Source organism: Dermacentor silvarum, chromosome 5, assembly GCF_013339745.2.
Source record: "Dermacentor silvarum isolate Dsil-2018 chromosome 5, BIME_Dsil_1.4, whole genome shotgun sequence".
NCBI classification, from domain to species: Eukaryota; Metazoa; Arthropoda; class Arachnida; order Ixodida; family Ixodidae; genus Dermacentor; species Dermacentor silvarum.
The window spans coordinates 18,291,112-18,308,820 of NC_051158.1; the positions used below are offsets into that span (position 1 = coordinate 18,291,112).

At 46.6% G+C, this 17,709-nt stretch overlaps 1 protein-coding gene and 1 long non-coding RNA gene across 2 annotated transcripts; both read left to right on the plus strand.

Moving 5' to 3' along the window:
* The first annotated feature begins 8,319 nt into the window (after positions 1-8,319).
* Positions 8,320-13,054, plus strand: LOC119453977 (2-Hydroxyacid oxidase 1). Its single transcript, XM_037716000.2, has 3 exons — positions 8,320-8,626; positions 11,634-11,791; positions 12,933-13,054. Exons 1-3 carry the CDS (start codon positions 8,394-8,396, stop codon positions 13,052-13,054), a joined length of 513 nt encoding a protein of 170 aa, XP_037571928.2. The 5' UTR covers positions 8,320-8,393.
* A 366-nt stretch (positions 13,055-13,420) lies between these two features.
* On the plus strand, positions 13,421-17,484 carry LOC125945316 (uncharacterized). The gene is made up of 3 exons (XR_007466809.1): positions 13,421-13,574; positions 14,797-14,866; positions 17,006-17,484. It is a non-coding gene; the product is annotated as an uncharacterized LOC125945316 (long non-coding RNA).
* Positions 17,485-17,709: the final 225 nt, after the last annotated feature.

The window sequence follows — 17,709 nt, forward strand, 5'->3', positions numbered from 1 at the left end:
GTACAGAATAAGTGAAAATAGGTTCCAGTCGATCCAAACCAATGGGAAAATTATTAACCACCACGGCTGCGTATTTTTTTTATTTTCTTTTTTTAACCTTGGCCGTGCATGCCGACAAAGAGTGAACATAATATACAGCCCAAAAACACGCACTCAAGCCCTTCATTACAAGTATTTCACCGGCAACAGATGGGCTGCCGTCATGACTGCTCTTATGTCGGTCCACTCAGGATTGCACAGAACTAGTTTACTCATGCAAAATGAATACCTGCTCGGAAAATAGAGTGAAATACTTGTGCTTACCCGTGGTCATTAGGAAACCTGAAAAACTTCGCAGAACTGGAATTCCCGGTGTCCAAACACCACAGAGCCGGTCAACACATGTGATGCCCCGGTTTAGTCATCTTCGTCTAATGCTTTGTCGACCTGGGCCGGTATATTGTAGCGATGCCTTTCCGGTAATAATGCTTTTTCGCGCTTATCGCGTTTTGTCAGTGGTCGGAGCGACGGTCCGCTCGCGTTATCAACGGGATCAGCCGGTCGTGAGCGGTGGATAAGACTAGAGTAGAATAATTCATAATGCCTCGCTAAAAAATCGCGGCCCTGGTTTCCTGCGTCGTCCGTTCGTTGCACGCCTGATCAAGCTTCTCTGTCTTATCTTTCCCATCTTCACACTTGGGACGACAACCAAAGCAGACGACCAAGCGGTATCTGACTTGTGATATCGCCGAGCGAGTGCGCAAGGGTGAGCGGAGGCCAGCTCGACGGACGCAAGTGGCGACCACTCCCCGCGCTTCGCCCGATTTGAAATTCACAAAAAGAGAAATAAGAAAAATAATTTAGGATGTCCAGCAACCGCTAGGAGCGCGCACGTTCCTTGAAACCGAAACTAGCTTTACTTTCAGGGGCCTGGCTCAGTCTCGCTATGAATGGTGCACAAACTGGGCCGTCTGTACGTGCGCTTCAGCGCAAACGATAGGCTCAATCCAATAATACAGTAGATATAGCTAGATGGCAGGCTGCGAAATCTCTAGCAAAGGCAAAGTTGGCTGCTGAAACACCGGAGCAAATGGAAGCCGGATTAGCACGTTATACAGAAGCTTACCAAGCGCGGAAGCGTGCATTAATGAAACACCGTGTGCACCGCGTTCGCAAAATCAAGCCAAACAGACCTTTCGCTCATGATGACTAGGTTTACAAGAATTAAACCTCTTTCTTTCTTTTTTTACGACTGCTCGTTTTGGAGCGCTCCGGTGTCATTACAGTGTGGTGCAACATGACATTCAAGGTGCATTCGGAGCACAATTGTGCAATATTTTGATGATAATGAGAGTTCTTTTTGCCCTTGAAGCCAATTTAGTAATGGTTATAACGCCTAGTTGCTTCTTTTGAAGACCTCTACGGACCTGACGAACAGCACGGAATGGACCTGTTAAAGATGCTATTCTACGCTCCTCCACCATAGTTCTTTGTTCATGGGTGCGTTCGATTGCTTGCTATGAGTGAATTCAGAACTGACCAAAATGTCTGCACTTGTTCGACATGTTCACTGTTGACGTGCAGACTTCGTTTTCGACCCAAACTTTTGGTGGACGTGTCGCGAGTCAACACGACGACCACGGTGCTTGGGCACCGCATTTCGATGCCGATCGGATTTTCACCGGTGGCCATGCAGAAACTGGCACACAGCGATGGCGAAGCGGCCACTGCACAAGGTAAGCGTCTCTGAGCCAATTTTGCTCCGCAGCTTTATATGAGTTTTCTTGCCGATTGCCTGCAACTCTAGGTATTTTCATAGGCTTGTTGGATGCATGCGACTACAAGAGATAACACGAAAAAGAGCAAAACTTAAAAACCATCCAAGGTTGAGTTCATATTTGTTGACTCATTATGCTATGAGGTGGTTCAGGATCGTTGCTGAAAGCCATTATGGAAGTGAAAGGGAAGTCTGGGAAGTTATTGAGGCTTTCTACATCTTGCAACGGGGAATGGCATGTGTCGGTAAACCTTCGATGTCTTTAAGAAGTGTCTTTTCCGAAGGACCTCACGTTATAATGCACGCACTGCCGAGAGGCTTATCTTTTTTTTTTTTTTTTTTTCGTTGCTGATGTTAGTGTACAGTCGAGTGCAAAATTTTAGAGACCACAGGAGCGGCGACTAAACTTCATCCCTGTGCCTTCTGACGGCTGCGCGCCTAAGTTCGAGAGCGCGTACTGCGCACGCGCGTTCATTTGTACCTGCCAGCCTGCTCGTTCGGTCGCTTCAACCGCGCCCGCATCGGAAAACGAGCAAGAGCGCAAGGTGCCACTTCTGCAGTCACCGTGGAATCGCCCGAGTGATGATATCGTCATATCGTGACAAAAACACTTCATTTTTACTGGTAGCGCGCGACTCTCTGCGCCTTGCTTCTAGACGTTCCGCGGCGCGGAACACATGCTTTGCGTCACTTTTTCTGAAATACAATTATGTGATAAGGTCAGGAAGTAGCGATGCCTTTTGCGCTCTACGATTCCACGGCTACTGCAGAAGTGGCACCTTGCGCTCTATCCCGCGTTCCGGTGCGCGCGCGGTTGAAGCGACTGAACGAGCGGGTTGACAGATAAAAAGGGACGCGCGTGCGCAGTACGCGCTCTCGAACAAAGGCGCGAAGCCGTCAGAAGGCGCAGCGATGCAGTTTAGTCTAAAATCCCTATATAAGAAAAGTACCGCCATCCTTTGATAAACACCGCTTCTCTCTCTCCTCTATCTCCGATTGGACGATGATAGCACGCGCTTTTCACTTCCTTATATTTTGTTTTTTTTTTTTTCCGCCTCAGAGCCATGCTGAAAGTATTCTGCGCAGCCGCAGTCGTCGGCGGCGGCGCGCGCCCGGCCTGAAAGCTTCAACGTAGACTTTCTAGGTGCGCCACCATCGACTTGGCTTTCGCAAGCAAAAAGTAAAGAAGAAAGCAAGCGCTTTAGGAGAGGAGGCTGCGGAGGAAAGAGTAGATGGCGGTACTTTTCTTATATAGGGACTTTAGTCGCCGCTCCCGTGGTCCCTAAAATTTTGCACTCGACTGTACATGCTGTATTGGTAGTGATTGTGGTATAAAGCTAGCCTCACTGGAGGAATAATACGAATTGGTAGTTGGCAACCGTCTTATCGATGCGTGTTTGTTTAGGGGGTCCCTGTCCTTATTCTTCCGCAACATGATACTGGTTCAAGTTGGTTCATGTGTACGCATGCCACCTTATACGTCTGTCGCGCCAATGTTCCTTACGATTGGTGTTTCGACCGACTTTATCTTATCCTCGCTGTCTGTATTTTGTTGGGCTTTTATTTTATCGGCGACGGTACCATACTCGGTATACACGCGGAGTTGGCGACGATGAGCGATAATGTTGGGGACCTCAAAAGCTGCTGCAAACACAACGCACGCAAGTGCTCGTTAACGTGTGGTGGGCGGGGCACCGAGGCAAAGAGAGGCTTTATTCCGAGTTTTAGTGCGGCGCAAAGCAGGAAACGCAAGGAACATTGCGATGACGCCAGCGGCCGCCTCATTTCTCACGCGAGGTATGTAAGCTGAGCCTATAGCTGTAGCTGAGCTCTAGCGTGCGTACGCTATCCCCGTGAGCAAAAGAATTTAGACCACAGGCTCACCGAAAAAACTCGATTTCGGTGTAAATCTGACGCACACACTGAAATTGACGAGTGCACGGGAAAGTTACCAATGCCAAGTTTGGAATGCAGTCCACAATTTCAAGTTGTTTTATAAGCGGAGAAGAAAATTGGCTTTGTCGCGACATCCCTGGTCAGTATACTTTTGCTCAGGAGAGCGTGCCCATGGGAACTTGGTGGTTACCGTCGAAGGTAGAGCCAACCGCTTCGGACTTACGAAGTCGTCGTCCAGTTCTGTTAGGCCAAATCCAATGAGATAGTGCGCATTGGCGTGCAGATATGCAAAGTGTTCCTGCAGCGTCCGTCCTTAAAAACGGAATTAATAGACTAATTGATGGTCGACGAATTAGTTGATCTGACGGAAATGCGTTCTCATTACCCCTTCGCAAGCCCCTCGTTGACGGCACTGCATCCATTTAAACTGTACTCATGGACACGCGCCTTAACAAGACATGCTTGAACCTGCCAAACACCACAGGCAGTCTGCCAAGACCGCCGCAGCGCGCCAGATCGCGATTCCCTCATGTCTCCTATTGGCAGCTCCAAAATACGATGCTTGTGCTGGCCATACTGTACAAATAAACAACGATGGGTATACGACATTCAGCTTCACGGTGGCTCTTTCGCTTTATTCTGTGCTCACGTTTCTCTTTTGTGACGTCGAATCGAGGTGTTTCGTGGAAGGCCGAAAGCGTCCTTGCTGCCAGTCACCTTATTTAGATCGGTCTCAACTATTTCATTTCAGTGGCAAAATCGCGGCAATACTTGCGCTGTGCGTGCTAACGTTCGGCCTGCCCAGCGAGCCGCATCAGATCTTTTTAAAGACAAAGCGCCTTTCAAGTGAGCCGGAGGTTAAAGAAGGGAAGTGTTTGTGCATAGCGAGCCTCTCCGAAAGGTGGAATCCACACTTGTTCGCCTGGTTGCGTCACAGCTACAGGTATAAGATACTTGACTGTTTTCGACCTTCATAGGCAACTTCACACTGCGACTCGTCTTGCAGCATATACCATATAGCATCTCACAATATACGGATAGGCAGTAATGTCTGTCGTGCTTTCAGAAGTTAAATACAGATATTGTGCACTGATACATAGAATGAGGCTGAAAACTTTAACGCTATCTGATCAATGTGTCTTGTTATAAAAACAAATGAGAGTTTCCTTTGTGAATCAAGGTGCACCTTCTTTTTATAGGTGGTCTGCATCGATGACTGGCACTTTTTCGTGCTCGCAGTACGCAGTGTTCGAACTATAGGCGCGGGCTTGGGAACACAGCAGACATTTGCCGCCCGTAGAAATTATCAAACCTAGTGAAACGTGAGGAGTCAATAACAACTAATCCGCGGATGAAGCTGCATTTCTTCCAACAGGTTTCCAAAATTCAGCGACGGTTTTCTTTTGGCAAAGTCAGACGTATTAGTGTAAATGCATGACTTGGAAACTATTTGAACCAGTTGTAAGGGAATTGATCAAGCTGTGTGTCCAGTGTTGGAAAGCGAATTAGCGGCGCTGTGCGCAGGTCGAATGCACCAAAGTTGTAATGAGCGCTGCTTGCAGTTGCTTCTAAATTTCTGGTGAGCAAATAAACTCACAATCCTCCGCGTTCAGTGAGAAAACAAGATATTCTGCCTGAACCGCTAAACTAAAGCATGCTATGAAAACAATATGTCACCTCACGGCATAATATGTGTCATGATCAACTTCAGATCTTCCGACGTCTGCAGACAAAACCGTGCCTGCAGACAAAAGCACATTAGCGAGAATATTCGTGCTGCTTACAGCATTAGTAATCTATAAGCGAACAAAACCAAATGGAGTTTAGGCGTACATCACTATAATTTATCAAAGCGCATGCCTAAGCAAAGTACACCCCACGATTTGAAACACCAGAAATATATATCAAATAAATAAAAAGAAAGCAAAGGTCTACTCGCCGGGAAGAAAGAAGTCGTCCCGAGTGAAATGTTTCGAATAAACTATCACAGTATCCAGTCACCTTTTCCCAATGCGCAAGTTTCTTCTGAGTCTTCTGCTTCTTTGTGGAAACGATGAAATCAAACATTGCTGTCATTGCACCGCGATGACAAGCATAATAGTACACAACAAAAGTATTTTGACATCCTTCTTTTTTTCCCATTTTCGGGCTTGTGCACGGCGGCATGACGACAATTTGAGAACTACGAGGCATTCAACGAATGCCCTGACAGGACCCCCTTACTCTTCAAGCCTGAACCTAGATCGGCTTGTTTCTCGGCGCGGCCGCTAGGTAGCGAGCATTTACTTGGCGTCGCGAATACAGCTAACTGCCAGTTGTGAGCGACGAAGCGCGACGTCATGTGCGACCTGTATTCCTATTGGCTCCTGAGGTTTGAGGTCACACCACACGCTCCCTTCTTTACACAGCCGCTCACCTGCCCTCTCAATCATCTTCTCTTCTCTACGTGTGACGTCACATATTTTCCTCTCCCTCTCCACTCTTTCCACCTCTCCCATGCCACGACGTAAGCGACGCACGCCGCCTGGGTTTTGGTTTACACGAGCGTTCTAATGTTGACACATTAAAATAAGGCGTAAGAGATCACCAAAGACATAGGGAACAGAAACGTTGACAAGGTGCATTGTGGCAGTCCTGTCATGCGTATTCTGTGGCGATGTTTGCAAGCCGTAATAAACATGCTAGCCCAACAATGCGTTTTGACCAGTCGCGCACGGTGCTGCTTCTGCATGACGCATTACATAAGCACGCACAGCGCACACACAAACGTACGTACTCCCAAACACATGCTCACACATACACGCACCCACGTAAGCACACCAATATGTATGCAAAGCAGACGCACGAACGCACGCGCACGCACACACACACACACATACATACATACATACATACATACATACATACATACATACATACATACATACATACATACATACATACATACATACATACATACATACATACATACATACATACATACATACATACATACATACATACATACATACATACATACATACACGCGCACAAAACACGAGTGCACAATCACGCATAAACAGACAAACACACCGGCACACGCACATTCAGATCCACAAATGCACACAAACGCGTGCACACACGCATGTACAAATGCACGCACAAGCACGAGCACACAGATGAAAGCGCGATTACGCACACAAGCACATACACAGATACACATAGACACACACACCAAGCTGGACGAAAGTGCGCTGATGGCATCCGGCAAGCAGCCACAGTTCGTTGTCACGAACGCGCCAGAGAGAACCAATATGGAGCCGGTGCTTTCGAAAGGCGGCGAGAAGTGGGCCAACGGCGGCTACGCGGATCCCGTGTACGCCTTCGTTCACCCGGCAATCCGCGTTTGCCTGAATACCGAACAGGCTAAAACTCTCACACGACACCGTGGGGTTTCCTAGGGCGTTAGAGGGCTCAATTCTGCCTGAATAGTTCACTGTTATCTCAGTTGACACTGAAGTTCTACAAAGTCTTCCTGCAAACTATACGCGATCGCCTTATTCGAGAAATTCCGGCACGTTTTATTACATCCCATATAGCAACACCGACAGAAGCCCACAACAACAACGCAGCAAAGTACGATCTATTGCGCACTGTACGGTATGCTGTGGGTTACTAAAGCTCATCGGAGGTGTGACGTGAGAGAAAGAGAGCGATGTATCATGTGGCACAATGCTACCAAATATGGGGCCCTTCATGGTGTCATAATAGTTTATAAGGTTGCGTCTCCCTGGGGAACAGAACTCCAAATTGAATATTAAGAACGTGCGATTGAACTTATGAATGATTAACGGCTATTCTGACGAGTAGATAGACAATCGTGTTTAAGACGAAGCTTTAGCTCGGGCCCAACTCAGCTGCCACAAATTCAAGTACATGTAAAACACCGAAACGGTTTTATTAAATAGCTACTCCGCAGATTTTAGTGATATTTCTTGCATTTCAGAGAAAAACTTGGGTTTCAGTGAATGTTGGAAGCGGAATTTTGATTTAGGGCCTGAAATATTTAACAGGAATTTTCAGAAATTGTAAAGCTTGAAAAAAAAATATAGAGGCCGGAAGTTTAGAAGTTCGCAGCATCTGCACCAAGAACAGATATCGCAGTTCTGTAAACGGCATCTGTTAGAGCATCCAAAGCGAACAAGTTTAATGTATAAATTGATATCTTACGTGAATTTGTTACATTTTTCCTAGGGCTTTGCAAAAGTCCTGCTTTCACATTAGTGGTATATGTGAGAGCCATGTATATTACATCAATTTCGTCCGCTTTAGATGTACTACTAGATAAATTTTACAGAATTGAGATGTCGTTTTGCACTCCTGAGTTTCAGAGTTGTAAAGTTGATAGTAACGTTTTCCGGAAATTTGCAATTTTCATCAAACTTTATTAAAATATTGACAACCTAAATTGAAAATTCGCTACTCACAGTCACTAGATTTTAACTTTTTCTTTTAAATTCAACAAGCTTCTTCAAATTTGGTTGCTGAGTTGGTTGCAGTGGTTGCTGAGAAAAACTATTTCTCCATGTATTTAGATATATGAGCCCCCGAGCTAAAGCATCCTCTTAACAAACGAACTCAATTTTGCAACACGACACTGCTTAGAAAAGCTTACTTTGATCCAAAGTCATGCCCCTGTGCTGTTGGATAACGGCACTCGCCTCTGGCAACTCGCGCAGCCGCCCAGGACGCCCACACCGTGATGATCCTGAGCTCTCTGAGCACCACGTCATTGGAGGAGGTGCGCAGGAAAGCACCTCGCTGTCTGCTCTGGTTCCAGGCGTACCTGTTCCGCGACCGGTCCATCACCGAGTGGCTGGTCAAGCGTGCAGCCAAAGCGGGATACTCGGCCATCGTGCTGACCGCCGACTCGCCCGTGGTCGGCCACAAGCTGGGGCCGGTTAAGAACCGATTCGTCCTGCCCCCTAACGTGACGTGAGTCGCACGAACGACCATATTCCAAATTTGCCTTGTTGCTTGCTAGGGAATATGTAAATTTGGGAACATGGGTCACCGAAGAGCTGATCATCTTACAATAAATAACAAACCCGAACGACTAAGTCATAAACAATAAGGCGCGCAATACAAAGAACCGGAGGAATGCAGCATCAAGTAGTCCAGGCACACCTTGCCATTCCTGTTTGAAAGCATGGGCTGCACAGAGTCGGAGCTTGCGAAACGCCCTGCAGCACATTAAAGAACAACGTGTTCGGTTTTGAAGTCCTAATAAAGTACCCGGTCTTCATTGTAGTATCTTGCACTGTTACATCACTTTTTCTTTCGGTGTTACCAAATATATTAAAAACTTCAGGTACAATCGTAGTTGCGAGCTGAGATTTTCAACAAAACTATATTTATTGCGAAGACATAGTGGAAAGAACCTTGGTAGAGGAAATTAATGTAAGAACCTAGACGTGACGAAGGAGCGAAATGTTGATTAGCAGATATATTCGATGAAGCATAACAGCAGTGTTGCCAGGTCCGACAAGCCGGTGTAGCCTAAAGCTAGAGAAGTTGTAGCCCAAATGTAGCCAAACACAAAAAAGTGCAAAAAAATTCGTAGCCAAATATAGCCATTTTTATTTGCAGTTTCATTTGTGTATACATTTTCACATTCGACTACAGCAATCCTTTTTTGCACAACCTGTCGTAACAAACTTTCCCAAAGAGCTTTGCGGGTGTTAGCGTTCGGGCATACAGGAGTGAAGAGTTTCAGAACAGGCGATTGGCGTTTGCGGATAGCGTGCTGCGCTTGCAGCGTCACTACGGCGTGAAAGAAAAGCTGTTATAAATATTAAAATAAAATTTACCATTTTATTATAAGAATAGTAATTTAGATTTTCGTGTTCTCGCGTTTAATTACAATTTAGAACTTATTCTATTAGCAGCAAGCAACTTGTTGCGCTTAGCTTTGAGTAACCAACTTTACGTACCTTCACCCGCAGCCAAGTGAATCCGAGTTAGGCCTACGAGTCACGAAATCGACAACTGAATTCGGAACCAGCGGCGTCTAATGAATCAATCTTCATTACACATGTTAGTTGAAAGAAAGCGATAACCACAATCACTTCTCCTAGCTTACGAACGTCATGCTTTACCACGAATCGAGTCCAGTTTGGTGCTTCGTTAGAGCTGCCGCTTCGATGGGCGACGCCATGTTTGTTAACGAAAGCTTTTGTGGCAGCTTTTGGGGCTCCCGCTAAACCCAAACACAGTTCGCGTCTTGCGCATGCACAGTGGCTTTGACGCTATTTCTTTGGGGCCGCAAAACGTTTGATCGAGGCCCTCTCTAATAATTGCTGAGGGTTTACGTGCCAAAATCACGCTATGATTGGGGGGCATGACGCAGTGGGCATTGCGGATTAATTTTGGCCACTTAGGGTTCTTCAAAGTACGCCTAAATCTAAGTATACGGGTGTTCCTGCATTTCGCCTTGATCGAAATGCGGCTGCCATGGCATGGAATCAAACCCGCATCCTCGAGCCAGCAGTGCGTCACCTCACAAGCTAAGCTAATACGGTGGGTGACGTTTATGTGACGTAATGGACTGATGTCATCATGGCAAACATGTTTCGATATTAGCAGGATGAGTATCTGCATCCATGGCGTTACGGGCAAACCATCAAGAAGTAAAGGCACCAGAACCCACCTTTGGCTCGGGGTCTTGCTCCCATTATTTTTATACGTTCTCGCATACTTGACCCACTTCCCCTTGTTTGGATTCTCCTCTCTGAGGAGGATCCGATCTTACGTCCAACCGATCGAAATGAATCTCGAATGTAAGCACGAACAAAAATTCATCAACAGGAGAAGGAAAATGGCAGTAAAGCTTCGCGCGAGAAACGTGGAGTAGGTCGAAAGCTGTGCCCGGCGCGATACTTCACCCAGAAGACATGGCCATGAACACACTGGAGCATGTCATCCACCCGTGCTTCGCTTCTTTCATGTCAGCGCCACGATCGCCCGACAGCCCCGACCCTATGTTATGGCTCTCCCTTCCTGAGCATAGCCATGTTAGTACAGTGTACTGTGAAAAGCCCATTACTCCCACGGTTCATCCCGATGCCCGGGGATCGGGTGCATAACGGTCAAGCGGGGTGTAAGTTTGAGTGCATCAAAGATTAAAGCCACCGCTCAGACAACGGCGCAGACAGGGAAGGGAAGGGGAGGGGCGGTCATTTCGCGCACACACACACACACGCACAGCCACGCGGCCGGCTCAGCCAACTAAAACATAGCCTTCGACATTTGCTTCTACCCGATCAGAGACATCTCTGGAGCGTACTGGAGCGTGGATTAGGGCGCCACTTATAGCCCAAACAATGCCAAGTCGCAGATTTTCAGTAGCCCAAATATAGCCACATAGCCAACTCGTCCAAGTCGACGCCAAAATGTTTTTCCTGTAGCCCAATTTGGCTATATATAGCCAAACCTGGCAACACTGCATAACAATTGAAGTAAGAAGTGTAGCAAACGTGCTAGTTGGTAGTCTACAAGTATTTAACATGAAGTGCCAGAACGAGACATGGAGCGATATTGTTTTCATGCTTCAACTCCAGATCGCAGTCCTGATGTCAGGATATCTATCGATCTATCCATCTGCAGATAGATAGATAGATAGATAGATAGATAGATAGATAGATAGATAGATAGATAGATAGATAGATAGATAGATAGATAGATAGATAGATAGATAGATAGATAGATAGATAGATAGATAGATAGATAGATAGATAGATAGATAGATAGATAGATAGATAGATAGATAGATAGATAGATAGATAGATAGATAGATAGATAGATAGATAGATAGATCACTCCATCCATTCATCTGTCTTCTGTGTTCATCAAGACGTTATAGCATCTCCTCTTAATGTATACAAACTGGCGTGGTGTATGTGTTACCTCTGAGTAATTGGAGCATGGCGGTCGTCGTGCACAGTTTCGCCAATCTCAAGGGCTGGCACGAAAAGTCCAACGCCCAGTCGGGCGCCCAGGAGGACGTGGACGACTACATCTCCCGCTCCGTGTCGTGGCAAGACATCGGCTGGCTGAAGAGAATCACTGGACTTCCCATCGTCGTCAAGGGAGTACTCACACGTCAGTACTGCTGCATGAACAGCGATAAGGATTGCGGGTGCTGTTGTATCATTATTTTAAACAAATGGCACGAAAGTAAGGTATTGTATAAGGAAGAAGAGTAGCAACGCGAGAGTCGGCGACATCGCAAACGCGCAAGTTAATAGGAAAGTGCTCGAGTATATATATATATATATATATATATATATATATATATATATATATATATATATATATACACGGCAGCTCGCAGTGTCCGGGAGCGGAGTTCCAGGATTGTAGTTGTGGTGGCTACCTAGCACCTCCGCCAATTATAAAGGCGTTTATTGCACGGGACTATAGCAGCCACTTGTGCAAGGCCTAAAAGACGATAGAAACAAGATACAGCACTTATTGCAGGTATTGTTTATTTCAAGGGGAACTGTTGTGCAAGCTATTCAGTAAATTTTGCACTTGTGTTTCGGCAATGTTGTACCTGCTTCCGGCAACAAATACGTTACAAGGAAGACGTCATGAAGACAGTGTGGTCAGTGCGCTTTGGCTTGGTCACGGCTCATTATTCAACGCATTGAGACGTCCGTTGTAGGTGGAGCGAGAAAACCTACGAGTCGTTAGTGGGCGTGCGTTCTACGAGAGGACGCGATCTTACAACTCTTCGGAAAACGAACCGTTCCCTTGCTCTCGCGAGATTGATCCGAATCGTGCTTTCGTCAGAAAAAGCGCCATTCCGACCAATCACGTGAGGGCAAAGAAATGGTTTGCTTTACAACCATTTAAATATCCTAAGTGCCGCTGCCTCACTTCCATCAGTGTTTCCCTTTGCCACTTGCCTCTCGAGTCTTTTTGAAGGTGACGCCACCACACCCCAGAAAGCGAAAAGCCGATATGGCAGCACAGGGTAGCCATTTCGGGACAACTCGGGGTCCGGAGACCGCCCCCCACGTAAACTATGGGACAGCGGGACCATGGCGGTAAAAGCGGGCCTAAATCGGCGGTAACGCGTCTCGCCTAAACAGGGACGTCTGGTTGCCTTATCCTACCACCTGCATATCTTCATTCGAAAGATCGCGACTATTTCTTTAGTTCAACTGTGATTACGATGGCTGCGAAAACCCTTTCGAAAACTTAACAATCTTGGGCTGTTCTATTTCTCACTGCGCAGGTGAGGCCGCTCTGCAAGCTTACCACCACGGCGCAGCCGCCATTTTGGTGTCCAACCACGGAGGCCGCCAACTAGATGGAACGCCGGCCTCGGTGCTTATTTCCTTGATGATTGGACTTTGAAGAACTTTAACCTTGAGAATAAGCTGATCTTTATTTATAAATGTCCTTGCGTAGATACAGGTTATAAATACTAATGCACAATGGGGGCTCAAGGCGAATATCGTTATGGGACTTCTAAAAAAAAAACGCATAAAGTTGAAAGCACTACCACTTCAATATCGGACAAATGCGCTAACTCATTTCTGTAGTACCTGCATCACACAGGGCTGCATGCGGTTATTTGATACTATTTTTGATTATTTTTGCTACCCATGCCTTGTGGCAAATCCTTCTAATTAAATAAAGAAAAGTAAACAACACAATGTGCAATCGCATTGAACTTGAAAATGCGATGAGACCTGACACTTGTGCTTCTTTCAGGATCGAAGCGCTGCCTGAGATCGTGTCGGCGATAGGCGGTCGCCTGGAGATCTACCTGGACAGCGGAGTCCGCAGCGGCGCTGATGTGGTCAAGGCACTCAGTCTCGGAGCCCGGGCGGTGTTCGTGGGCAGACCGGCCATCTGGGGCCTCACTTACAATGTAACGCTAGACGCCAGCGTCATTTCTACCTTGTTTGGCTTATTAACAAACACTTTTACAGTCGTGGCAGCCGTACTCAAGCAGCATGGCGAGCTTTCTCTGAATAGACTAACGATGAAGCTGTGACCATCTTTTTGTGTCGCCGCCTCTATAAGTGGTAAAATGTATTGCTCAAAATCAAGATTTATTGTACGCAGTTTCGGGAAAAACGAGCAGTTGAATCTTTCGCAGGTGGCTCACAAATGTAGCAAGTCTGCAATGCTCATCCTCTAATCCACGGTGTAAGAAGATAGGTACTCCGACGGCGCGCCCGCGCTAGGGGCGAGAGAGCGGCCACTTCGTGTGACCGGAAGTGAGCGCCGCCGCTAGGGGCAGCACGGGTTCAGGAGGCCTTGGAGAAGCGGCACAAGAGTGGATAATTTACTACCCCCGTCAGCATTGAAACACCCATACCTAAAGATACGCATTTTTTCGTTATTCAGACGCAAAATCCTGAGCAGGTAGAAGGTTTAATGCAACTTACAGTCAAAATACCGTCATTTTCAACACGAGAGAGAGGTGTCGTCTGCTCGAGCAGACGGTGCGGTGCGCTTGCCGCTGCTCGCCGGATCGGAGTCAATCGGAATGTCGGCAGAAATATAAAGGGACGTTCCTCCAACCAAATATAGTCGTTTTAAGCAGGCAAACGTCGTATATGCATCGAAATAAAGCACCTCTGCCGCGCGTGCCCATAAAAGCGCCAGCAAAGCGAGCGAAAAAGTGGCCCCCAGAACAGGTGCTGCCCCTTGCGGCAGCAGCGTGCGTAGAGTCACACTAAGTGGCCGCGCCTCGCGCCGCCGTCGGATCACCTACCTTCTTCCACCATGCTCTAATCTAGTGATGAATATGTGGCAAAGACTATCACTCTTGAATCGCGTTTTGAGCCCTCGTTAAAACTGAATCGCATGATTTCATTGCAAAAAAAGCTGTAAGCCAAGCTAACAAAGCTTATGGGCCGCACTCTTTCAATTCGGACAATCGACGCTATAACGCAGATGATTTGGAAGCAGGCACGTTCAACTATAATTTATTTTTACTAGTATAGGCATGCAATCGTTCGACAGACTTCTCCTAACCAATATCTACAATTCCTTAAAACATGCTTGTACCAAACCAAAGTCAATTTGTTGATTGATCCTCGCAGCACAGGAATATTGTTTTTCTTCTGACTCTCTCTGCACAGGGCAAACAAGGCGTGGACAGAGTTCTTGAAATACTAAGGACTGAGCTTGAGCACACAATCAAGTTGTTGGGTGAGTTGACGAACCGGAACAGCCTGGACGCTGTTGTAGAAAATATAACAGTGCCTGCTAATGATATGCATGCACTGCAGTGACGTCCCATCGAATGCACCAAGTTCATTTTGTGCGGCAACCACAACTTAGCCTCGAAGCGCTACAGGCATGCAAAGCAGAAAACATTCACAGGCTGCTGTACTCCCGAAATTCTTCCAATGTCAAACCATGCTTTATTATTTTGGTGACCCGCTGTGGTTGCTCAGTGGCTATGGTGTTGGGCTGCTGAGCACGAGGTCGCGGGATCGAATCCCGACCACGGCGGCCGCATTTTGGTGGGGGCGAAATGCGAAAACACCGTGTACTTAGATTTAGGTGCACGTTCAAGAACCCCAGGTGGTCCAAATTTCCGGAGTCCCCCACTACGGAGTGCCTCATAATCAGATCGTGGTTTGGCACGTAAAATCCCATAATTTATTATTTTGGTGTGAGCGCCTACGGTGCGTGGGTGGGTGTGTTGCGCTTATATGTTTTTTTTTTCGTTTAACTTGTTCTTGCTTTTGTAATGTTTATATTTGTTCATACATACTGTTTATTGATTTGCATAATCCTTCGTACAGCTGCTATAGCTACCTTGCCTACGTTCCAACTTCAATATCACATAATATTCAACAACTTACCCCTAGCAAAGAATGTATATGGAAAAAGGCTAATACAGTTTTTGGAGCCATACTTTGGAATGAACTTCCTCTTCATATAAGAGAGGTTTCTCATTTTCCGTCTGTCATTAGGAGATATTTTGTGCATAACATTTCAATAGATTGAATTTTCAAATATGTATATTCGCAATGTGACAAAGGTGTAGGCGTGTTTGTTGGCAACGTCAGAGCCTTAAAATAACCTCTTTGTATATATTTTGTGTAGTCAATTTCGCTTACAAGTGTATTTTTTTTATTTTTATCTTTCGTATATAAACCAATCACATGGTAAATCTATGATATCATCTATTATTTGTAATTGCGTTTCCTTATTATGCGTAGGATGGATAACCGGTGGACCATTAGAGTTACCGAATGGATACCAAGAGAAGGGAAGCGCAGTCGAGGACGGCAGTGAATATAAATATAGGCTGATTTGATGATGATGATGATGATGATGATGGCAATCTACCTTATAATACAGTTTTCCTTACTTGTACTAACACAATTTTCAGGAACTTCACCCCTTACTAGCCTCTGGCTATTGGTCTAGACAGTTTTTGTGTATTTTTCTGTGATATAAAAATTGTTGCAGTTTCGCCCGAAATGCGAAGCATCGATTGCGATAGCAAATTAGTAGAGAGCTATTCGGAGTAGGGATAGTGTTTTATCGGCTGCATAAACTTGGACACATTCGCTTACTAACTGAATTAACAATTGTGGTGTCAGCGCGCACAAGAAAACATGAATAGATCACACTGAATGACCGCAGACAACGACTGTCAAAACGCTGGCAGCAAGCGCAGGTTCGCGCAGGTCTATCGCTTCAACGGAAACTGAGCGGCGAATGCACAGCGCATACAAAGGTCAGAGCCGTGTGGAGATAAGAGACGGTGCGGGCGACCAGCACCGCCGGGCAAAGTGCAGAGGCGAAGTTGTTGGCAGAGGAGTAGCTGCCCCCCCCCCCCCCCCCCTCCCGCGCTGCTTGCCCGCTTTCATGCTTTCGCGTGGGAGATTGAGTGGCAAGATACGCCTTTGGTGCCGGAGCACAGCGCCGCCCCGCCTCCCTCCCTCCCATACCCCCACGGCCTTTCGCGCGATGGTCGCGTTTGCTTTCCGCCGTGCGTTCGCTCTCCGTGATAGCGCGCCGCGGGGGAGTTCGCCCTCCGTGATTGCGCGCGTCCCCCGCGCGCTTTCACTCGCGCATACAGCGCGCGGCGACGATTTTATCGCCCTTGGAATCTATACGGAACCTCACGGTGACGGCGACGGCAGAAGTCCTGTTGAAGTGTCCATATAATTGCTATCGCAATAAAAAGAAAGAATGAATTGAAACTGAAAAATTGAAAACAACCGGTGTGTGTTGCCTAGGCGCCCGTCGAAGGCACTTGGACAACCAATTGAATGCGTCTCACAAACACCCATCCCATGGAATGCTTGTTATTCGGGGCCTATGCAGGTTGCAAGAACTCAAGCAGCCTCAACTCGGAGTTCGTGGTTCACAAGAACCACTACGCCAGGACCACGTGGAGAAACTTTCCGCGCCAAGACCTGTGAACGGAAATCACGAAGACGGGCCGGGCCGCAAAGGGATCTCCGGCGAGGCCCAGTCATCGCCAACTAAAGAGTTGTGAGACACATATGCACGCACAAAACAACAGTTCAAAGAAACGAATCACATTCATCTGAATCAGGAGCGGAGTGTCCTTGAAGAGATAGCAGAGAAGTGGAAAGGCAGAAATGGACGAATAGAATAATGGGTTCAGAGGTAGGTTAACTCCGTTCGGGTCCCAGATTTTAGCAACATCTTCACATGGTATAGTTGTCGTCTCAGAAGGTAATAGGGTGTAACAAAAAGCCATTTTATATATTTGTTCCACTTGATTTCAGTAAAAATCAATACAGATTTTATCTCGGTGTTATTGTGCTTTCTTTACTTCTAAAACAACCGTTTTTTTTTCTTGCACTGATTTTCGCAATGAAAATCACGAACTAGCCCAAATGACACAGCTATAACAAACCAGGTACTCTCAGCATGGGCGTTGATTCTATTACTATACATCCCGGGGACAGTCGCCCTGCCACCTATAATTTCTCCAGGACCCAGTGAAGATCAACGTTTTGGTAAAAGTCGCGATGAATTATCTGGGTGTTTCTCGACAC